General features: G+C 36.9%; 1 protein-coding gene across 10 annotated transcripts in view; it reads right to left on the bottom strand.

Annotated features, from left to right (window-relative positions):
* Positions 1-861: 861 nt before the first annotated feature.
* The window catches only part of LOC126293484 (coronin-2B-like), a 114,308-nt gene continuing 89,459 nt past the window's right edge, over positions 862-25,710 (bottom strand). For 7 of the 10 annotated variants that reach the window (XM_049986730.1, XM_049986729.1, XM_049986733.1 and 4 more), the window contains 3 exons: positions 21,131-21,304; positions 7,579-7,674; positions 862-6,835 (listed from right to left, as the gene is read on the bottom strand). In XM_049986730.1, coding sequence (XP_049842687.1) covers positions 6,707-6,835; positions 7,579-7,674; positions 21,131-21,304 — 399 coding nt within the window. In that variant the 3' untranslated portion in view covers positions 862-6,706. The remainder of the gene's footprint in view (positions 6,836-7,578; positions 7,675-21,130; positions 21,305-25,710) is intronic. The other 3 variants (XM_049986736.1, XM_049986731.1, XM_049986738.1) reach the window with 1 other exon arrangement.

A 25,710-nucleotide genomic window follows, 5' to 3' on the forward strand; every position in this document is an offset into this window, starting at 1 on the left:
TATACAAAAAAAATGCTGTAGCGGTCGAAACAGTAGCTCGTTTTCACGCGGAAACTGCACTTCGACATTGATTGACTAAAAAGGTTAACAAGGTAGAAATACAACAGCTTTCACACACCGGTTGACACTTTACATGTAGTTAGAATACTCTAACAGAGCTGACAGCACAATTTAGAAGTGGGAACATGGGTTACCAATGAACTTACAGCGAAAACAAATAAGTGGGAACTATAGTTCCCACAGGTCACTAAAGTGTTAAACCAGGTTTTCTTTTTTTATTCTTATGTATAAATATTTTGTATACCCCTGATTTGGGAATCAGAAGGTGTAGGTCAGTTGCAGTGTTCATATATTCAACACCTCCCCTCTTGTTGGTTTACACACCGTGTCTTATTAGCAGTGTGCCAATATCTGTAGCTGTTTAGATGATGAGATAATTTCCCTGCAGCTGGTGCTTTTTCACTAAAAGCTCCACATCTTCTAGAATGTAGTGTTGTATTTATTTTTCAAAAATTACACTTATGTCATTAGTGATGACCTACACTTATATATAAAAAATGTTTTGATGTTGAGTCAAAATGACCTTCCTGCTGTGTCACATTCACAGGAATTCTAGCATTAATGTTGCACAAGGAAGGTGCCATCTAAATTCTCATTGAATAGCAACAGTAATTTCTTGAGGTTTATTCAGACACATAAGATTTGTCAATACAGGTGTAATGTTCAAATCTATCAAATTGCTCTGTCTTATGAAGTTAAATGCCACTTGCAATTAACACGAGAGAGAATCAATTTGTCCTCTTCCTTTATTCTCTTTGGAATAATTAAGGGGATTAAAAAAAATAAACACAATTAAAGATGTAAGATTTTATCCATTGATTTATTTTTAATTAAGCATTCATGACACACTGAGAAAATGACTGTATTTACCACAAGTACATGGTTATGAAAAATAGACAGCTGTGACACTGCATTGCCAACTACTGTAAAGCTTATCTTTGAAACACCTGGAACTATGACATACAGAAAGTGTCAAAACATGATTGCCAAAAGCATGCAACACACATTTTGTGTTGCTCAGAAGCAAATATTTCTAATATGGCAATGTTTCCTCTTCATATTACAATCATTTACAAAGATTGTGGACCACTTTACACAAAGTAATTACCCTCACACAAATTTTACAACACGTATATAAATTTGTTTCATTAATGCATATCCACGAGCAAACTTGTCACCATTGCATTAAAAAAAAAATGGAATGTTGGAATTAAGAATACAATGTTAGGATTTGTGCATGTAAGTTATTCAAGTACAACTGTTTGAATTAAGCACCTTAATGTGATGCACACACAAATTATAATTTTCTACTTGCAACTTCATGTCCTAATTTACTGTTCAAGTCTATTTGAAGTGGAATTATAATTGTAAATCCAGACTAATATAACCGTGTTCTCAGTAATTGTGGGGAGGTATGTGACCTGATTTAGTGTCAGTATGAACATGTATGTACAGCAAATGAAGTATTCATCGTCCAAAGAAATGTGCATGCTGGTACTGAAACACTTGATATTTGGTGTATTACAACTCTGCACTGATTGCAGCAGTGTGCACTCAAAAAGGGCAATGCTGCCACATGGCAAAAACTATAGGTAATGACATCCCAATAAATTTTGTTTTTACAGCAGAAAACAAACACCTGGGCAGATGACTTGTAGCTTGAAAACAAGCAGTTTGCAACTGAGACATTCTTTTGTGAGGAACGCACTACAGTATTTTTCCATGTACTCCTGTACAAAATGAAGGTGATTTGAACAACCTATGCCTGATGTACCCAACTATACTGTCAGACAATTTGAATACACCACAGCAACCAGACTGAACAGATATGGACGTAACCACTACTCACAGGTACATTGTTTAATGTATTTACACATTACTGCACACACCTCAATTCCTATACAAGCTTTATATGTGGCTATTACATTACATTTTCATATGGTAGTACAAATTCCATGACAATCAGTCCCAAACATTACCCACAGAAACACACTTCACATACCTACATTTCCCTTTTCACTACACAATCACAGACTCCTTCCAGAAGATATTACCTCTGGCATATTCTTTGGCTCACCTACTTACTTATACAACTAGCCTTGTCTCATATGAAAATGTGTTACAAAAATATTTTTAACACAAATAATAACTATTAACATCTAGAATATACTCTTAAGAGTTAAATGCAAAGTACTTTGGTGTAAAGTCCTGAAAATTCCACTCAAGTTCCCATATCAGAAACTGTGAAATCATTCTTTCTGGATAAGATAAAAAAAAAGACCATATCAAATAAAAAGTTGTACAGGACAAGGGATATAAATTCTATTCCCCTACACTGACAACTTTCTCAGTCTCTTTCCAAAACCTTTTCTTTGCTTCATCCCAAAATAGTCAAACAGAATTGTGTATGTGACTGGTAAATACTGCAGAAATCAGTCTTCTTTGCTAAGCTGCCAAAGCTTAAACCTTCTACTGAATTTGCTCTTATATGCTGATATGTAAATCAGAGAGAGAGAGAGAGACAGAGAGAGAGAGAGAGAGAGAGAGAGAGAGAGAGAGAGAGAGAGAGAGAGAGAGAGATAGCAGTACTAAATGTTTAAGTATACATTACAGTTTTGTGGTAATATATCATACCTACACACATTTTTCCTTAAACAAATGACAGCCAAAAATCTTACAGGTGGGTACCCAAAAACAAGCTTTAAACTAATTTCATATATGGTTAACTAACTGAGCAGTTTGAGGGACAAAATTTGGTTGGTGAAGTTCCCAAATTGCATTGCAACTGTACCCTTCTCTTTTCAGTTCATGAATTTCCCAGATTTTTTGGGGGAGGAGTTTCACTGAGGAACATTGACAGCTGTTATATGACAAACAAACTGTAATCCAGGTGAAAGTACCAGCATCATGTCTATATCTAAGAAAGAGACTGGGGTAGAAACGAGGTATACATTGCTATTGTTCCAAGTAGAGCAATGTCATGAATTCTTCAAATGATCAATGAAGACACTGGTACCACAATAAAAAAGTGGTTTCTGCTTCTCATGTTTCCAGCGCAATATCATGATCACTGATCCTGGAACTACATTCCACTTGCTCAGCCACAAATAATGACTACTTGCATGCACTTTGCCCCATACTAATTTAGTTTATGTCTGACTGTGTGTAACAAGACTTTTGACACACTTTAGTAATATGACTGCTTTTCAATCAACTTACCTACAGCAGAAATCTAAACTTTCTTTTTTAAAGAAAGGATATTAATAAAGCTGATCTGGCAACTACATGAAAGAAAGAAAAAATATTTTTCATGTAACTGTGCATTGAATGTACAGAATAAGACCCAACAGAAATTACTCTTAACATTTTTGATATCTTAACCCCTCAGATGTTTATTTCATCATTTTTACTGTTAGCACTGATCTCTTACATTTTAAATTAACAGCTAGCAGTCACATTTTCTGTTGTATATTTCTATGCTAAAACTACCAAACAGTGCAGGACATCTCACAGATATATGCCTGAAGCAGGATTTGACTGAAGCGCCTAGAACCTCGGCCACAGGGGCCGGCAACAACACTGCAAAAACACGTTTTAATGCAACTATATTTTGACATGTGGTACAGCTAACTTCCTGCCACAGTTAGGATCACACTTGGCACCATTCTGCAATATATAATCATTTTTATCTTTGAAGAGTTGCTCTATTTAAAAATGAAAATGAACAAGTGGCCTTTATATCTCCATATAAAAGTTAAATATGTCAAATTATTTGATCCCTTTGTATACTGTAGCAAGCCTGCAAATTTTTTTGACAACATTAAGCTTCAAACATTAAAAGTGTCTAAATTACACGTGTCATGGCATGGAATGCATGCTAAGTCTCATAATAAACTGGAACCACAGAAAATTGGATGACTATCTGTGACCAGTACACTCTTCTGAATAACAGCTTTTGTAGAAGATACTTCCCCTGAGATTGTATGGAGAGTTCTGACAGAAGAATATGTCATAGCCTGACTTTATTCAAGGAACAATTAGTGCCAAGAATACTGCAGTACATAAGATGATTTATCACTACTGCTGGGTACTCAGTGTGTCACCTTCCAGAGTTCAAAAAATCTACAACAAAATGGTCCCCACATCCATGAAGATAGATTTGTTACAGGTACAGAACTGAAGTAGTGGAGACAGTACAATTTTATTTTATGAGCTTTTTAAGTTACATTGTCTGAACACATCCTGTTCGAGAATCAATCAAGAAAGGAAAGACAAACCTGACAGACACAAAAATGAAATATTTCCCACATTCTGCAAAGAGCTTTGTTATAATGTGTAATGCTGAAGTTTCTCCCCTTCTTCACCCCCCGAAGTGATAGTTATACAAATGTCTGCTTAATCACAATTTCAGAGAACTGTGGTAGTCTACAACAACTGTTATTCAATACCAGGCCTAATGTTTAGAAGGAAAACCTGCTCTCTGACGTATTCAAAAACTGAACATGAAGCCTACCAAATGCAATCAAATTTCCGTGAAACTTCCAGTCTGTATCACCCACAAATAGTTTCAGAACCACAAAGTTGTGCCTTATTTATGAAAGACAGTTTTCAATCTTTGGTAACTGAACAGCCTCTATTAGCTTTCCCAGAACCTTTTTTGCAAACATCACTTACTTATTTAAAACCAACTTCAAGCAATACTTCCCAATTTCCTTTACTCTTTAAACCACTGATCTAAGCTATCCTGTTTCTTAAATGAAACTAGTATCAAATATATACTTACAAAATGTAGCCAATATTTACATTAATGGTACATTAGTTTCATTAAGATTTTTTCAAATGTCAGAGAACAATAGCAGCTATTTACCAGCTGCAAAGTTACACTGATTACATTCTACAATACAATAACACATTCTTAATCTCATATTTTGTTACTTGTCTCCACTCTGAAGATGTGCAATACGGATATGGCAAATAAAATCAGCAGAGCAAGATTTTACAATTACTACAGACACACCCCATTAGCAAAACAACACTCTCAGCGAAATAAATGGCAGAAGAAAAGAGACAAGCTGAAACAGTGCTAGACTGGGAATAACCCAGATACCTGAAGCAAATTCGTCTCAGTTTTTAATCAGACAGATATACATGTGTGAATTTATCAAATATAAAACAGGTTGTCACAAATTCAATTAAACACACAATTATGCAGAAAAAGGTAATTTAACAGAGCAAAGAAACCAAGCACCTGCTTGCAATTTAAATGCACCCAATGAAATAAATAACTAATTATTTTACACAACAGTGCACAGGAATAATTTGGGAATTTCAGTAGTTATACTTTTCCTACATCATGGCTGTAGCATTTATTTTGGTAGGAAAAATGCTATGTTTTAAGGTCATCAGCCTGAGCTAAAATGCCAAATGATAAAGATTTCCTTCCAAGCAGTTTCACACAAATTTCTTGTCAACATACTGCACAGTTAAACAATTTTTATGATTAGGAATATTAACATTGGGAGATATGAAAATAGCTGAAGCTATTGTCAGGAAGAATAAAATCCACATTTACACAATTTTAAGTTGTTTGGTTAATAGTGTTCGTGTACAATTCAATTTATGACAGCTGTAGAATTAATTCTTTAAGTGGATTTTTTAAAAATTGTTCTTTATAAAAAAGTAATGAAAAAACCGATTCGAGTTTAAATACATGAACAAAAACCAAGATTAACAGAGCTATTGTTTTCTGTACCTCTCCTTAATATCTTTCAAGTTTTAACACTTTTTATTCTAACACAGTTGTTTCTTTTTCCTTTTAGGTATCTTGTGTACAAATTTATTTAAGTACATCAAGTAGTAATGGTATGAATTTAGTACGAGGCATATACTGTTAGTTACAGATGAAATAAATCCCAATAATATTACACATCATACATGTAACCCACAAACATTTTTACTGGTTATTCCTATTTTGGTAGACTATTACAAAGCAACTTTTCATTACAAGGGGGCAAGAAAGTCTTCCAGAACTCCTGACGCTGTACAAAAAGGACACCACATGTCAATACATTAATAACAAAAACAAATTACAAAAAAATGTTTCATATGATTCATACAGACATTTAAACAGTATTTTTAATTTACTCCAGGTAGAGTGAGTTAGAAATTAACATAAATGATGTGACTCAATTCTTTCGATTCACTGTTATCAAAAATGTAATACTAGGACAGTTACTTGCATATCATAAGAAACTTTGTTACAGCAAAGCAACACAGCAAGGAATATCGCCGAAACACTAACATTACACTACTCTCGAACTGACTGAATGTGTGCGCACATGCACCGAGAATATGGCTTTGCTGGCAATGTTCTGCTAGCTTCCTCCAAAATGTGTAAAGAAGCAGAATGTAGCTCTGTTTAAGTGCCCAACATTTGTCACTGATCTTCAGCACTTACAAAACAGCCCGTGTAATAGTGACAGGAACGTCGATAAGCTAAAGCAGTCCATTGCCTCTTGACCTAGTCAAAGCTAGGTCATAAAATGTAAACAGTGTTAAAACAGCTTAAAAACATTAAGCAGGGGATCGCCAGGACCCCCCTGGTAACATTGAAAGCTTCCAATCCACAGCTCCTCGCTGCACGTCTCTACTTGCCGAGCGCCTTGCGCAGCCGCTGCACTTCCTCTTCCAGCTCTGAGACGCGCCTCTCACGGTTTGCCAGCTGCTTCTTGAGAAGTTTGAGCTCTTCACACTGCCGAGAGTACGCCCGCTGCAACTGCAGTAAGCAAAAATTTGTAACAGACATCTTATTGCGATAATAAGAGCATGCAGCACAAGGTGGGTTACCAGTGATGGCCAATAAAAATGTGTTGTTAGATCTATGAAGAAATCTCTGCAAGGTGTTTAGTATTCTACCATGTGCTATCCCAAAGTTCCCAAAATATATTAAAATTATGTTTATTGAACAACGGAAAAGTCAGCATGGAATGACGACGACATTATTAAAGGGTGACAAAAGTCATTTACAAATAATGTGTTTCACCTTGTTCATGCTTCATCAGATTTCATGAAAAGGTATCATGAGCATTTCATACCATCAGACAGCAAGGCGGTTGGTCAAAACTGATTGTGAAAAACCATCTACAACACATTTCCATCAGGATAGATCCACTTGGCCACTTGGAAATCATGAACAACATCAAGAAAAGTGTAGCATAGACCCACACATAAACCCGATTTTCAGTAAATAATAAAATAAATTAATGTGATGTGATGTGATGAGGGAGGGGGGGGGGGGGGGGGGGGGTTCATAGCATGTGTGTTCAAGAACATCAAATTAATCTTTAATAGCTGTTACATTACACTGCTGATGTAAAATGTAGATCCTGCTTTACAGATAAAATAAAATGATTGGAGAGTACCATCAATTAGAGCATATACTAGTTTAGTAGCCAGGATCTGATGAACTATTGCAAATGTGTATAAATGAATTCTAAACAGTAACAGCAAAATTAGTACCTGGTTTTGAGACTTTGGACTTCCATCCAAAGCGATGACTTCATCCCTCTCCTCTGACGATCGCTTGTATTCTTCATTTAACAAGTTATTATTTGGCTGAAAAACATACATAATGTCAAAAACGAATTCCATTCACCCAAATCAAGGTATGTCAAAATAATATAAAACTCAAATGTTATGCAATTAGCCATGTTCTGTATAGTACAATGCTTGAAAATTCAATGAAACTTAAACAGAAGTGTTAATTAAATGGATTAGAAAATGAGAAATAAAAAAAATAAGGAGAACGCAGACTGGCAATAGAGAAATATGTTAACATTTCATGCAACTTCAAGTGTTAGATATTAGTTTCTGAAGGTATTTGCTCAAGTGTAACCTAGAACAGAATTAAATGTGTTTGATAAATAGCATAGGCAAGAATTCCCAAGGGCGGGATTAACTTTTGAAACCCTCTTTACAGTTGTGTATGTTAGGTTCCCAGGCATCACACCTTCAACCATTCATTCTGTTGGACCCTAATTTGCAAGTAATGAACAGAGAGGTAGGGGGGGGGGGGGGACTTATTGTGCACTGTGCTACAGAGTTTTAAAAATATTTACAGTAAGCAGATTAGTGGCGTGGTGTAATGGCTAAAGTGAATTCCTCATATAAAGATGGTTGTGGATTTGAATTCTTTTCTGGTGCTGTGAAATATTTTATTTTTTAATCCCTGCAAAATTATTTTGCTTTTGTTTTTACTCAATTAAATGGTTTACTTGCAAATTCTTTATTTCTAATCCACATTCTCACTTTAATCATTGCATTAGCTTTTTCCATTTTCTCTCATGGTGTCTTCATTTAATCTAGAATTTTGTTCATAAGATTGTAATTAGTATTATTTATTTCCTTTGGTTTGATGTCTTTTGTTTCGCCATTTTATAATTTTGTCCACTCCTTTCATTATTTCTGTTTTTCCATTTCTCTTGGCTTCCTTTTTAGTCATAACCCTGCCTTCACTTAAATCTTCATCTGCAATATTCTGACCATTGTTCAACAAGAATTTATGTTTTAAATCTTTGTGTTATGATTACAATCCAGAAAAATTTACATCTCGCAATGCAAGATTCAATTTTTACATCACTGCTCAGTCAACAAAAAAATTTCGTCTTTTGTTTTTAATTGATAGTCTTTAAACATTGAAAATTATGATAGTTAAATTTAAAAAAATTTAATTCATAGGTGCAGAGTTTCCAGATGGAAAAACATGAAAGGTAGAAAGGTTGACAGCAAATCATAAAGTTAAAATGTTGATTAAAATAGCATGACATAGGATTAGAAATAATAAAAGAATACATTTAAACCAATTAACTAAATAGAAATAATAATCAAAAACATTTCAATTAAGATTAAAAAATAAAAAATCTCAAAGCAGCTGAGTGGATTTTAACACGCAATTTTCCGCATGTAGTTAACGAACTTTAACCGTTACGCTATGTTGCCATTCTGCTTACTGCTACTGCTTTTGAAGCAGTAGAGGATGAGCCAAAACTACACAACTTCTTGTTGACTACTTGCAAATGGGGGGCTGCCAGCATGACTAGCTGCACTGCGTGATATGTGGGATCCTAAACTTTATCGCCGTATGCACAGTTTTTTTTTAAAAAAAAAAAAAAAAAAAAAAAAAAAAAAAAATCAACCCCGGCAACCTCTCCTCGTGTCTACCGAGGCACCGAATGCTGTGCTGTGAGTAGTTATCTCAGCTGAGATGGGTGGTGGGGACAGAAGAGGCAGAGGCAGGGACAGCAAGTTAGGGGTCAGGGGAGATGCTGTAGTGAAGCATGGGAGTGGGGGGGGGGGGGGACAGGTGCAGCACTGAGAGGCTGTGCTAGGATGGAAAGGTGAGATAAGAGACACAGGAACCATAGTTGGAGTCCAACAGTGAGGTGGTCAAAACAGTTAGGCCAGCACCACTGGTGACTGATGATGGAGAGCACCTACATCATGACTGTCACCGTCACAGGTACATTACGTAGCCCACACCTCCGGTGCTCGACTGAACTCGACACGGCAGTACAGCTCCACAGATACGTCTATGCAGTATAGGCAGGGCTGCTCCCCTGTATGTTCAGTCACCACACTTTACCTATATTCTTCGTGGACCAAATACAGTCCCTGCACAACTTTGGAGGATGTTTGCTAATGGAAGAGTCACTGACAAGGGCGAATACCCAGGGGTGGTATAAACTTTTGAAACCATCAATACAGTGATGTATGTTAAGGTCTCAGGTATTCTGCAGCCATTCAACCAGATGGGCCCTTGTTTGAGAGTAACTGACAATAAGAAATTTTGGTATTTTGTGTGATGATATACAACTTAAGAAAGAAATTTTATACAGATTGATTGCGAAGTATATTCATAAATATACCGGTATCACATAAGATCGTGGGATCAAATCTCATCAGGTGCTTTGAAATGTTTGTTTGTTAAATCTTGATTGTAATGAGTTTGACAATTATTTTTATACAATTACTTGGTTTAAATGCAATTTTCTTATATCTTTTCCTCTGTTCCATCATGTTAATCAATTACTCTCATTTTTTCTTCCTATCATTCTTATTCCACTTTAAATCTTTGTGTATGTGAATTTAATTATTTTTATTTATCTACCATAATATTTAAATTGACAATCTATCACTTAAAAAACAAAAGACAAAATAATATATTTGTGTTGACTTTACAGAGATGTCAAAAAATATTTTTCCTTATGAGATGTACAGTTTTTTGGATGGTAATTGTCATCTCAGAAAGAGATGAAGTTCTACAGACACATAGACAGATTACCTGGTAACAGACTTGCTAAATGTGTATTGGACTATGTGACATCCCTTAAAGCATCAGTATCTTGGCTAACTGAAGTTAAGAAGGATTTGACAAACTCTAAAATTGGTGTAACAAACACATCAGACAGGGATACATTCAGAAGAAAAATTGGTATGTGGAAGTTCATTCCAGAGATGGAACCAAAACCTAACTGACCAAAGTGGACTGAAGAAAGAAGGACTGAAGAAAGAAGGCCTGAAGAAAGAAGGCCTTCGGGGACAAAATACAACAATGCTGGGAAAATGATAAGAACCCTAAGAAAGATTGAAAATCACTTGCTTATTGTTCTCCAATGGGGACATTTACTAATAATGATGATGATGATGATGATGATGATGATGATGATGATGATGATAATAATAATAATCATTTTGGAAAAGATTTAAAAATAAATTTCGAAGCATCTGATGAGATATCAATCTACAACCTTTTGTAAGGCCTTTACCTTAACAATTACACTATGTAATCAAGAGTATTGATCATTACTTTTTAAAGCAGTGCAGCATCACGTGAAATTCCAATTTTTTTTTTTCCATTGATTATCCATAAACAAAGGCCCATCAGGGTGAATGGCTGCAAACTGTACTAACTAGGACTTTAACCAACGTCACCATATAAATGGTCTCAAAAAGTTTATCCCACTGTTAGGGAACTCTCCTTCTGAACTGCATACCGTCGAGCCTCCGGCAGCTGCCACGTGTCCACGGGTGCAAACCATGCAACTACGTAACAAGCAAATCATGGTACACAGTGCAACAGTTGAAAGCATCTACTCGTGTACACATACCCACGACTCCAGACGAAACTGCGCGAATTCTTTTCCACAGATGCCTACTTAGGTTGGCGCACTAGGCACTCCAACCTTTGAAAGCCAGTTCTGCTCCAGGCTCCAACTGACTGACAGCCAGCAGCTACGAGACTCTGATATTGACAGACATCAACCGCTGCCTATTGAGGAACCATCTTACCTACACTGTGAACCCCACATGACACTCCATTTCCATCTCATTACCTAGTGCGACAGTGTTGTAACGACACTTTGCTGCTCGTCAGTGGAATGCTTGTGAGCTCCCAGCCTTGTGGAACTGTGCCATTACTTATCCTCACGCCATGTACATCTCTACACTTCTAGTGTGCACCTGATAGGCACTGTCAAGGATTGGCATTTCTGTCATCAAGTTGCGTGGGCATTCATTCTCAGAAGCTGTTTGTAGTTTAGTCATGTTAATAAATAATTTTATTGCAAAGTGTATACTGTCATTTACACTACTCAGCTACAGTGTACCTCAGCCTTAGTGAGACATTGTCCATTGGCTTTTCAGCACAGTTTTACAGATGCGCAGGATTTTGGAAAATATGTTGTGTTCCAACATTATGAAATAGCCTTTTCTGTCTTTTTCTTTTCTTTTCTTTTTTTTTTAAAAAAAAGAAAGAAAGAAAGAAAGAAAGAAAAAGAAAAACTGTCATTTTTGCAAAACATAACTACCTCTTTACTCACATGAAGTAAAGAGTGTTACTGATGTGGAATCTCATACTGATACCACATTTTTACACTTATTGAAGGTAAAATTTCATGTCTGTGGATCATCATCTCAGTTGCGTGATGCTATTCATGATTTTCTGTTTGAATGTTCACAGTTTGTAGTAACTGGCAGGATGTTACCAAGTGAAACATAAGTGATATCTGGGTTCTCTAGGGAAGCGTTATAGACCCTTTGACGTTCTTAATCTAAACAAGTGATTTCTGAGGCAATCAGAGCACCCCCCTCTCATTATTTGGAGACAATTCTGTCTAACATATAATGTAGTAATCAGAAGCTCAAAATGAACTGCAAAATGACTTAGACGAGACATCTGCATAGAGCAAAAAAGTGGCAATTGGACAAAAAAAGAAAACACCACTAATCGTGAGATCCTCCACGCGAGTACCAAAAAACCTTAAACTTTGGTTTCACGGTAAATACTTCAAATTTAAAGGTTGTAATTTCAACTGAATACCTATGGAGAAGAGTTACAAACAACAAAAATTCTAATCATCACATAGAAAATGTTGTGGAGAAGATGAACCAAAGTCTGCAGTTCATAATCTGCTCTGGAATATTATTCTGGGGTAAGCTCAAAAACGTGCTGTAGGAATAATATGTGGCACTCGCCAACAATCATCTCCTATAAATCTGTTTAAGGAGTTCAGGATTTTGATTACAGCTTCACAGTTTTCTGTAAATTACCCACTGTAGTGGAAATTGAACAATGAAGTAGATAATTACAATACCAGGAGAACAAATGACATTTATTACTTCACATTAAGATTGACCTTAGCACAAAAAGGACTGCATAATGCTGCAACTAAAATATTTGATCATTTAGCAAGTGATATACATTGTCTGACAGACGTAAAAGTAAAATTTGAAAACAAATTGAAAAGTTTCTCCTTTACAACTCCTCCTATTCTGTACAAGAAATTTTAATAGGGTAATGTATAAAACATGGCAAGTAGGAATTACTTACTCAAATCTGCACATTTTTTTAAAAAAAAAAAGATGTTATAACTGTTCAACCTGAGGCCATATTTAAAAATTAATTTGGGATGTTACTGTAAAATGAATCATTTTGTATCATTCTGATTTATCATACAAATGATCCATGTAACATTAAACTATGAGTGTGCTGAAAAGTAAGGGCTCCAAAGTTTTAATGTGAAAACTCTTAAAGCCACTAGAGAGCTCCGAATTGTAGCATGTAACATGATGGTACGTAACATAATAATGGCAGTGTGTGAGAAACAGCATGACACAATTGAGTTTCGAATTCAAAAGAGTTTGTCCACACAAGGAGCACCCTCTCTTTCAGCAAGACAATGCCAGACCACACAGGAGTACTGTGACATCTGCAACAATCCAACACTTCAGGTTCACTATCACCAATCATCATCCATATGAGGTGTGTTCAAAAAGTAAAGTGACTTTATATTTTTATGAAAAAAATATTTATTTACTCAACAATATTCATGTTGTCCCCTTCAAAGTAATCACCCTCACATACAACACACTTGTGCCAATGCTTCTCAGAATCCTCAAAACACTCCTCTCAACCTCTTTTTGGCATAGCCTTCAGTACTTCCAGTGACACAGTTTTTATTTCCTCAGTTGTTGTGATGCAAAAGCAATGGATTGTTTTTCCGCAATTCTGGACATTTTCTGCTAATTGTTCCTCACAAACGGTGCTTAACGTCAAGGTAATACTCCTTATTGACCATATGACCTTGAGGCAAAAATTCATGATGCATTATGACAGGGTAATTGGAAGGGGGGGGGGGGGAGAAACAGAGAGCAAAACTTTGACATAACTTGGCATGCTTTTTTCGGTCTTGGCTCTCTGGGATGCTTCCATTGGGACAACAGGGCTTTGTATTCGACATCACAACCATCAACACATGTTTTGTCACCAGTTATGACCATTTTCAGCCAATCAGGATCATCACCGACGTCATTCAAGAGCTCCTGTGCGATGCTCATGTGACGGTTCTTCTGATCAAAATTGAGACGTTTTCAAAAAAACTTCACTGACACATGTCTCGTGCCCAAATCATCTGAAAAAATTGAGCTGGCCAATATGCCAACATCCTCAGCAACTTCTCTTATAGCAGTTTGACAATTTTCCAAAAGGGCCAATCCACAAAAAAAATAATTGGTTGCTTGACCATCTGAGAAAGAATTTATATTTGCTGGGTGAATTCCCAATGTTTAGTTCTCACAAATTTTTTTTACAATGATTTTATTGTTTATTATTTTGAAATGGCGGCCGTATTTGTCCCAGGCCGCATGCGTTTTTTCTTATTTGCAAGCATCTACATTTTTCACAATTATTCAGCAGTGGATTGTCCTAAGCCTTTCAGATAAAATGCATTTAGTTCAACACACACTGTGCTATAAATTGAGATCATTATCACTTAACTGAATGTATTATTTAATATATTTTTAATAGTTCAAAGTTATCAGCCACAAAAAACTATTTTTGAACAGAAGTTTTCCAAAGAGAGATTAATTTCTCAGCTTTAATATTTTTTCTGCTATTACACTGTATAGTATAGCTACTTTTTATGGAGTATCAATGGTGAGCAGTTTGCATTTAAAAAATACATTATTTTTAAAATAAATGGAATTTTTTAATTTTGTGGCCTGCAATATCTTTGTTGGGGGACCAAATAAAAATCTGAAAATTTCACCTTTATGATATCAAACATCAGTATACCTTTCAACTTTGAGATTCAATTGGAATTTAAGGAAAAAAAATTACAAATACAAGCCACAAATACATTTTTTAACATCTGCGATATCATGGCTTATGGAACAAAATATATCAGTTACTGTATATAATTTAATCATATCTATGATTACTTACTTTTTTTTTTTATTGAAACTAAGCCTCCTAATTACATTATACTGCTCTCTTGTTGTTTGTTTTAGTACATCCATCATTGTACATTTGAGAAATTGGTTCAATCAGTTTGGGTGTTAGATTATTAGTTCACCCAGTCACAATTGTAAATTCCATGGGAGACAGCTTCCTCAGTACATTTTTAAGTGGCATCCAAACTTGATTCTTCTCAATTTTTTTTTAAAGATGTCCTTGGTCCTGGAGGGTGATAGAATACATGTACATCTTTTTTGACAATCAATATTATCAACTTTGCCAATCCGCCACTGTTCATCATAAACACAAACCACTATGTCTATTTTGAAGAACCAGTTGTACATGTTTTCCACAATGATTAAGTTCACAAGTGTTGCACCTTTCCTTCAAGACACTGTCATAGACTTCTCGTATTTCCTCACATTGTACAAAAACATACGTAATTCCTTTGATGTGTTTTTTTACAGAATTCAAACATTTCTTGAAGTGTTACGATATGATTGTCATCGGTCCGCTGCAGATCTGCCATTGTGACAGCTCGCTTTGCTGTGCCCTCGACACCATCAAGCATTCTTTCCATGGCATGAAGTGAGAAAAAGCCATTCTACATCAAACCCAAAATCTTCTTTATGAACAGAGATGTTAACATTTTTTTTAAATATTGACTTGCTGCCCCATCCAAAAAGTAAGTCAGTTTTCTTATGGAAGGGTGCTGCTGTTTAGTGGTGCCCTTATACTTCATCTTGAACAACAAAGGAATAGTTTTTTTGAAAAGTCAGCAAGAACTAAGCATTCATCAGCTGCCAAGGTTTGCTTTTTGTCTTTCAAAAATTTACTTTGAGCCTTTGCAATAAAATAATGCATTTTCAGATTTTCAAGGTTAGCCACCAACATTTCAAAAAATTCTTCTCATGATTTTATGACTGTCACAATTTCAGTTCTGTCTTGTGTCACCCATTGTTTGTATTTTATATTGCCAGGCATCAAATCGTCTTCTTCGGGTTCTTCAAACATATCAAGTAACGCTTGCCTGGACAATCTTCATATTCTCCCTTGATCATACAATCTTAACTGTCAATATTGCATACCATAACTGCCAAAAGGTCTTTATAGTCAACTCTAAGATTGGATCCATCTCTCAACTTTATGTTTTGATGATCCATGCAAGACTGACCAAAAATGTGATGAAAATTTTTTTAAGTATTTCATTTCATGCTACTTGCATGTTGATTTTACCTCTGGGCTGACTTCTAAGTAAAACAACACTTTTTCCTTTTTCTTCACTGTAATCTTCGATTGATGAAGAAATTGAAGAAATGTACGATGAAATAAAAGAAATTATTCAGATAGTGAAGGGAGACGAAAATTTAATAGTAATGGGTGACTGGAATTCGAGTGTAGGAAAAGGGAGAGAAGGAAACATAGTAGGTGAATATGGATTGGGGCTAAGAAATGAAAGAGGAAGCCGCCTAGTAGAATTTTGCACAGAGCACAACTTAATCATAGCTAACACTTGGTTTAAGAATCATGAAAGAAGGTTGTATACGTGGAAGAACCCTGGAGACACTAAAAGGTATCAGATAGATTATGTAATGGTAAGACAGAGATTTAGGAACCAGGTTTTAAGTTGTAAGACATTTCCGGGGGCAGATGTGGACTCGGACCACAATCTATTGGTTATGACCTGTAGATTAAAACTGAAGAAACTGCAAAAATGTGGGAAATTAAGGAGATGGGACCTGGATAAACTGAAAGAACCAGATGTTGTACAGAGTTTCAGGGAGAGCATAAGGGAACAATTGACAGGAATAGGGGAAAGAAATACAGTAGAAGAAGAATGGGTAGCTCTGAGGGATGTAGTAGTGAAGGCAGCAGAGGATAAAGCAGGTACAAAGACGAGGGCTGCTAGAAATCCTTGGGTAACAGAAGAAATATTGAGTTTAATTGATAAAAGGAGAAAATATAAAAATGCAGTAAATGAAGCAGGCAAAAAGGAATACAAACGTCTCAAAAATGAGATCGACAGGAAGTGCAAAATGGCTAAACAGGGATGGCTAGAGGACAAATGTAAGGATGTAGAAGCTTATCTCACTAGGGGTAAGATAGCTACTGCCTACAGGAAAATTAAAGAGACCTTTGGAGAGAAGAGAACCAAGTGTATGAATATCAAGAGCTCAGATGGCAACCCAGTTCTAAGCAAAGAAGGGAAGGCAGAAAGGTGGAAGGAGTATATAGAAGGTTTATACAAGGGCGATGTACTTGAGGACAATATTATGGAAATGGAAGAGGATGTAGATGAAGACGAAATGGGAGATACGATACTGCGTGAAGAGTTTGACAGAGCACTGAAAGACCTGAGTCGAAACAAGGCCCCCGGAGTAGACAACATTCCATTAGAACTACTGACGGCCTTGGGACAACCAGTCCTGAGAAAACTCTACCAGCTGGTGAGCAAGATGTATGAGACAGGCCAAATACCCTCAGACTTCAAGAAGAATATAATAATTCCAATCCCAAAGAAAGCAGGTGCTGACAGATGTGAAAATTACCGAACTATCAGTTTAATAAGCCACGGCTGCAAAATACTAACGCGAATTCTTTACAGACGAATGGAAAAACTGGTTGATGCAGACCTCGGGGAGGATCAGTTTGGATTCCGTCGAAATGTTGGAACACGTGAGGCAATACTGACCTTACGACTTGTCTTAGAAGAAAGATTAAGAAAAGGCAAACCTACGTTTCTAGCATTTGTAGACTTAGAGAAAGCTTTTGACAATGTTGACTGGAATACTCTTTTTCAAATTCTAAAGGTGGCAGGGGTAAAATACAGGGAGCGAAAGGCTATTTATAATTTGTACAGAAACCAGATGGCAGTCATAAGAGTCGAGGGGCATGTAAGGGAAGCAGTGGTTGGGAAAGGAGTGAGACAGGGTTGTAGCCTCTCCCCGATGTTATTCAATCTGTATATTGAGCAAGCAGTAAAGGAAACAAAAGAAAAATTTGGAGTAGATATTAAAATTCATGGAGAAGAAGTAAAAACTTTGAGGTTCGCCGATGACATTGTAATTCTGTCAGAGACGGCAAAGGACTTGGAAGAGCAGTTGAACGGAATGGACAGTGTCTTGAAAGGAGGATATAAGATGAACATTAACAAAAGCAAAACGAGGATAATGGAATGTAGTCAAATTAAATCGGGTGATGCTGAGGGAATTAGATTAGGAAATGAGACACTTAAAGTAGTAAAGGAGTTTTGCTATTTAGGAAGTAAAATAACTGATGATGGTCGAAGTAGAGAGGATATAAAATGTAGACTGGCAATGGCAAGGAAAGCGTTTCTGAAGAAGAGAAATTTGCTAACATCGAATATAGATTTATGTATCAGGAAGTCGTTTCTGAAAGTATTTGTTTGGAGTGTAGCCATGTATGGAAGTGAAACATGGACGATAACTAGTTTGGACAAGAAGAGAATAGAAGCTTTCGAAATGTGGTGCTACAGAAGAATACTGAAGATAAGGTGGAGAGATCACGTAACTAATGAGGAGGTATTGAATAGGATTGGGGAGAAGAGAAGTTTGTGGCACAACTTGACTAGAAGAAGGGATCGGTTGGTAGGACATGTTTTGAGGCATCAAGGGATCACAAATTTAGCATTGGAGGGCAGCGTGGAGGGTAAAAATCGTAGAGGGAGACCGAGAGATGAGTACACTAAGCAGATTCAGAAGGATGTAGGTTGCAGTAGGTACTGGGAGATGAAGCAGCTTGCACAGGATAGAGTAGCACGGAGAGCTGCATCAAACCAGTCTCAGGACTGAAGACAACAACAACAACAACAATCTTCGATTAAAGTAACGTCTTTAAGATACACCCCATACACACTTTTATGACATGCTTCGTTAATAATAACACCAACAGAACACTGAGACACTATTTTTCAACTGCACACTTCAAGAACTTCTAACTAAATAAGTTTGAGTAGGCAACTAAGGGGGAAGACAACACTCAGACTTGCACAGGCTTGCCGATGCACTTGTTAGCCTGCTGAAACAATTACTATAGCGTTGTTTTGACAGATAATCATTAGCTAGTGTAATGTGGTATGTTACATTATGCAATTGGTATACTTATTTGATTGGCCTACCAGATATCGCAGATGTTAAAAAGCGTATTTTTGACTCGTGTTTGTAATTTTTTTCCAATTGAATCTCAAAATTGAAATTTATACTAAAGTTTGATATCATAAAGGTCTATAAACTGTAAATTTTCAGATTTTTATTTGGTCCCCCAACAAAGATATTGCATGTCACAAAATGGAAAAACTAAAAAATGCCATTTTTTAAAATGGTGTATTTTTTAAAGTGTAAGCTGCTCACCATTGATACCCTATAAAACGTAACTATATTATACAGTGTAAAAGCAGAAAAAATATTAAAGCAGAGAAATTAATCTTTCTTTGGAAAACTAGTGATCAAAAATTAAGTTTTTTTAATTTGTAGCTGATACCTTTGAACTATTAAAAATACATTAAAGAATACATTCAGCTAAGTAATAGTGATGTTAATTTGTAGCCCAGAGTGTGTTTAACTAAATACATTTTATCCGAAAGGCTTAGGACAATCCACTACTGAGTAATTGTAAAAAATGTAGATGCTGGCAAATATGAAAAAACGATGCGGCTTGGGACAAATATGGCCGCCGTTTCAAAATAATAAACAATTTTTTTTTAATATTTTTGTTACTACTAAACATTGGGGAATCCACCAAGCAAATATAATTTTTTTCTGAGATGGTCAAGCAACCAGTGCTGGACCACTTGGTATGGATCGGCCCAAAACAATTTTCTTCACAGCTTCAATGTTATCATCTGTTGATGTGCTGGGATGTCCAGAGCGAAGTTCATCATTGTCATCTGCTCAACACTGGAGGAGCTTGTACCACATGTAGGCTTCCTGTATGCCACTGTCAACATTTCAAGTGTTTTAGAGCACTTGATTCCATTTTACCTCAAAAATTTGATGCAAATTCTTTGCTCCATTTTTCATAATAATCGAACATCGCCGATCATACTAAACTATGTCTAACCTTGTTATCTGTCAAAAACAAACTAAGTATGCTGTACACTTGAAACTGTGAACATATGTTTGAGATATGTGAAAAAAAAAAAAAAAAAAAAAAAAAAAAAAAAAAAACTCGATAGTCGAATTACGTTGCCCGTGCAATTTGAAACGTCACCTTACTTTTCTGAACAGCCCTTGTACACTCCCAATTGGTCTGCTTCCAAAACACCTTTGAAGAGTTCAATTTGATAGTGATGATGCACTGCAAAGTGAGGTGAGGTTATGACTCCATCAACACCGCAATGGTTTCTCATTGGGAGAAATGTGCTCATTTCCAAGGTGACCATTAAGAAATAAATATGTAGACATGAAGAGTGAAGATGCATAATGTTAAGAAAGTTAATTTGATTTAAATAGCTTTAAGAGTTTTCACATAAATTCAGAGGCATTATGTTTCAGCACGCCCTTGTAACTAACTATTGGCAGAAAAATTAGAAGGTGCAACAAATGTTTAATGCTATATGGGCGTATCACATAAATAATGAAGACATACCTAATTATACTGGTGACACAAAAAATCTATGGCACAACATGACTAAAAGACGAAATTAGCTGACAGACAGCACCCTGAACCATCAAGGATTAGTAAATTTTGTGATGGAGGCAAGTGTGGGGAGAGGGGGGGGGGGGGGGGGGGGGGTGTAAAAATGGCAGAAGAGACCAAGGGTTGATTTCACTAAGCAGGTTCAAGTTGATGTCAGGTGCAGTACTTATCCGGACAAGAACAGGACAGGACAGAACAGAACAGAACAGAACGCTGCATCAAACTAGTATTCAAACTGACGAAAACGGCAACAACAAGAACAACATGTACTATGTTACCCTACCACAATATTATTGCATTTGGCCTCCTATAGTCATCATTGGAACACACAGTGATGTTGCGGTAAACAAGCGCAGTACTGACTAAGGAAAGTGCGTCACACTGTGAATGATTTCGAGACAGTTGTGCATGTACTATAAGATGTTCAACTTGCCATTGCGAAATATCGTGATAAAAACTCACGAAACACCGAATGAAGTGGTCTCACTCCCAGGTGCAATAATATTATGGTCGACTAGAACTACTCAAAATCTCATACTGATACGCCTCATCGTTAGCGAAATATTACGAATATCGCACTACAGGTAATTTCCAAACGACGAAAAGGTGCTGGGTACTAACCTGTCCAGATGCTCTGTTTGCAAACATCTGCTGCAGCTGCTGGAATTTTGTGGTTTGGTTGCTTTGCGTACTGACCTGTCCAGATGCTCTGTTTGCAAACATCTGCTGCAGCTGCTGGAATTTTGTGGTTTGGTTGCTTTCTGTCTTCTGGCTTTTCTCTGTAGGAGGGCTAACCTGTGATATAAAGCATGTAGTGTACATTCAGCATATGGAAGGCAAAACATTATGAGTAATACATATAATTACGTTACACATACAAGATCAAAAATTAAGAAAAAGGTGGATGAGGAACATTATACAAACTACAGGTAAAAGAAAAATTCAGCAGAGGAGATACTGAGTCGCAGACAGGCACAACATAAAGACTGTCATACATTTGAGCTGGCCATTAAGGCCAGAGAGAATGGTTATGTATGCGTGTTAGTTTTGCTTGTGTGAAATCATGTGTGTGTTTTCTGCTTCAGATGAAGGCCTTTTTGCTGAAAGCTTAAACATACAACAGTCTTTTCGTCATGCCTGTCTGCAACTCAACATGTCCACTATACAGTGAGCAGCAATCTATCCTTTCCTATAACAATGAATCAATCTATCCTTTTTGTAATACTGAAGTCAAAACTACACATTTCTTACACAAAATGTCCTAAAATTTGCAATATAATCCAAGCACTGTGTTGCCCTGTCAAAATTCCCTTCCCTTCTCATAAGCACTGTGTTCTATTAATTCGCCCTCCTAATGTAAATCGTGCATATTATAAAAAATTTAAAGAACAGTTATCAAAATTACATGTGGCAATGTGTTGTGCTTTTGAAATCACATTTAAATTTTAGTCTGCATTCTCATATATCTTACCGAAATGACGTATTGTTTCACTATCACCTGTCCCACTGTATGGAATTTCCCCCTAGACTAACAATTTGCTGAACAAGATCAACTGGAGACAGAGCAGTTGCATACTGGCAGGCATTGCACTGCACTTGCACGCAGCACCTAGAGAGACTGAAGACTATTGGGCACACCATCACTCCACCGTGAAGTACTAGCCAACGTTTAATGAGATACCTTACCCACTTGCCACGAATGTTGGGACTTCTACTCTGTGATGAATAACTAAATGCTACCAAAAAATTCTCAAAATTTGTACGAGCCACACTTACAAACGGTAGTACAACTAAACACCACTACGAGAAGCGTAATAACACTAGTGGTTTCAATCTTAGTGGACGTGTTTATTGTTGTCGAGCCTTTTCGCATTTTGACGTTTGCTTGTGTTTGCAATTTTACAATGACTGACCTGAGAGGACACTGTTGCTGTATCAAGTTATGTTTTAAACTTGGTGAAAAGCTGCAGAAATGCATAAAACATTAGTGCAAGCATTCATTAATGACGTGACCAGACACAAATATATGTCTCGTATAAACATTTTAAAAATGGCTGGATATCTACAGATGATGATGATGATGATGATGATGATGATGATTATTGAGGACTATCACCGGCACTACACCAGAAAATCAGTACTCTTTCAAATGTGACTGTGAAAGAGTGTAGGCAGACCATCCACATCTATAACATAGTGGGATTATTATGTCACACGTCAGCGGATTTTGTCAGAAAAATTGAACACGAGAAGGATTGTTGCAAAGTTCGTACTACGACTGCTGAATGATGATCAGAAACAGCAAAACATGAATGTCTGCAGGGAAAAGAAAGAACTCCTTCAAACTGATTCAGATTTTCTTTCTAAGGTCATTACAGGTGATGTATCGTGCCGAAGGTAGGGACCATTACACCACCAAAGAAAGCCTGTCACGTTCAGAAGAACATCAAATCCTCATTGTTTTGTTTCTTTGATACTGATCGGGTTATCCACATACGTCGTGGTCAGATGAGTAATGGAGAACTCTTTCACAACATACTAACGCGGGCTAAGTGAGGGGAAACATCTGGGATTGTACTTAGTGTTAGATTTTGGGGACATTTAGGTAGCATTTCTTATATGAGGGGTACATAGTTGTAATTATGACCTAGAAAAAATAAAGTTACTTTATTAATGTTTTGTTTGTTTGCCGAGATATACCAGTGCCCTGGTAAACACTAAAGTCTTTGTGCCACAGAGTACTGTAGCACACAACTAGAGGAAACAGACCAAAATGGCACAATCCACTGACAATGAAGTATTGTGAGATAACTTGTTTTCTGCAATTGAAGGGGAACAATATGTTGATTTGGTGGAAATGTGTTACAACAATGCACCACCATGGGACGTGGCAGTGATATGTCTGTCCACAGTCCACATTCTTTGTACCCCTCATCCACAATTTGGTAAATTAAAATTATTAAAGAAAAAACTGAGCAAGTACAAGCATATTTAACTACATAGAGAATCTTATTAGAATACATTTGATGAAAACCACAAAATGATCTTAGCAGCGGATCATGAGATATTCAAGTTTCAATCCATCTGATCAATCTTAATTCACGAGCGACTGAAGCGATTGGGTTCTGCCACTATTTCAGAGGGAAATCATCGGGGTGCGAGTGAAGCCGTGGGGCCTGGGAAGTTTTGAAGGCTGATGGGTGGATACAAACTGTGTCCTAAGCTAAAATACTGCATAGTTTACATCTCTTCCTTCCAAATGAGTGGTCAAGTCTGAGGTAACCTAGACATTCAGAGTCAAAGTAGGATCTGATGATGTTATGGATTTTAATAGTTAGGAGGAGATATCACTGTGCAAGGGTCTCACTCGTATCATCAGTGGAAGGCACTGTAATATAAAGAATATTAATAATTCCCAAAGGCAAAGTTGTAATGAAATTGTCGCCACCGTCGGGCAGTCGTGGAAGGACGTGCCACTCTTCAAGAAGAGTGTGGCGGGAGCATAGAGTGAGTGGACTTTTATTATGACATGGCTCTACAGTTGTGGCAAAATATGCTTTGTCTTTGTACGTATTACATAAGTGATGTTTTGGGGAGCCAAGCTGCATAGACAGTGAATTTGTTTGGTGAAGACATTATGCCAGTCACAAAACCGTTATTACAACGCATGTAGGTAAGTTGGCTGTCATCACTGTTCCATGTGTACAGTCTCAGTGTTATGAATTTATCATCACTGATTAGTATCCAACTGTGACAGGGAGAGGATTCTATTATTTTGTGTTTGTTGAAAAAGTGTCAGCATTTCCTAAACTACCCTGTCTGTGTGGTAGCAAGACCTGCGTGGCAGGTACAGGTTTCTCAGCATACCAGAATTGGAGGAGAGTAGTAATGTGCCTTCTGGTGCCAGTAACTTTCCTCGCGTGTCAGTAGCCTCGGACTAAGAGCTCCGCGTTATGTTTACTTTTCTGATCCAAGCAACTGGAACTTTGTGTCATTGCTGTAACAAATGTACGTCTACAATACTGGAGGACAGTGGGCCTCAGCAATGTATTGAGACTCAACTAGATTTGTCTGTGACATATTTGCAGGTGGAACAACTTTCAGAGAGTACTATATTTGTAGCACATTCATTCTCAAAATTTATATGCCAGTGTGCGACATGCTGTAAACTGTCCTGTAGGTAAGTCAGGTAAGTGTGACCGATATGGATATCGTAGATGGACTTCTACGATGCAGACCCAACAAGGTCTGTCAGCTAAGCACTAGATCCACACGTCCCTGTTACACTATGGCTTCCTGACAAATGCAGTTTGCATGGGGTACATTGCAAGTTAGAGTATGAAGAGACTGTAAGTCTCCCTGCACACATCCCTGCACCTTTTTTTTCATTTATGGTGACAAATGTTTTGGAATCCACCTTGCAAACACCTTTTCAAACATCAGTACATTATGAACAATACAGTGGGCTGATCCGATACTGATGTACATTGTTGTTGCAGCATCATTTGGGCCAATTTTCTCGTACCAACACAACTCTCGCAATGTTATTCTCTGTGGCTGCATAGACAGAGTATCCTGGGATTGGTGAATCTTCAACACTTGGCACATCCTGTTAAACTATCTGCCCCTTCTTACACTTGTGTTCGACTCGACTTTCACCCTAATGCACTGCCACCCAACAGTGTTTTTCAATTGGTTTCAAGAAAGAAGCACAAGTTTTCTCAAAGTTTTGTATTTTTTATACAACTTTCCCCGTTATTTATTGGATGGATCTTGTGTAAATAGGACTGTGTATTTATAGGTGATAAAAGCCAATTGCAATTACATATATGTATGTGCATACCAATAATAGACAAATAGCAGCTGTATAGAAAAACTGTGGAGGAAGTTTCTGTTCTTGAAGTAGCAGCTTCCTTACGAATTTACTCAAATTTAGATGCCTAGGTGTGAACAGCATTAAGCAGTGTAGTGATAGTTCATTGTTAATGCAACAAATATATTGAGTTACTACGATGTCTTTGTCTCATGTTAATGTACACCCAATTAATTTCACATCCCTGAAGGTTTTTCTTTTTGATAGTATGTACAGAGCACAATGAACGAATGACCAAATGAATCGGTGAATGGACGAATTAATGAGCGAATGAAGCACCTCAGATAGCTGTCCAAAGGGATATTTTTGCTTCACGACAATACCCCAG

The sequence above is a fragment of the Schistocerca gregaria genome, chromosome 10, assembly GCF_023897955.1.
Source record: "Schistocerca gregaria isolate iqSchGreg1 chromosome 10, iqSchGreg1.2, whole genome shotgun sequence".
NCBI classification, from domain to species: Eukaryota; Metazoa; Arthropoda; class Insecta; order Orthoptera; family Acrididae; genus Schistocerca; species Schistocerca gregaria.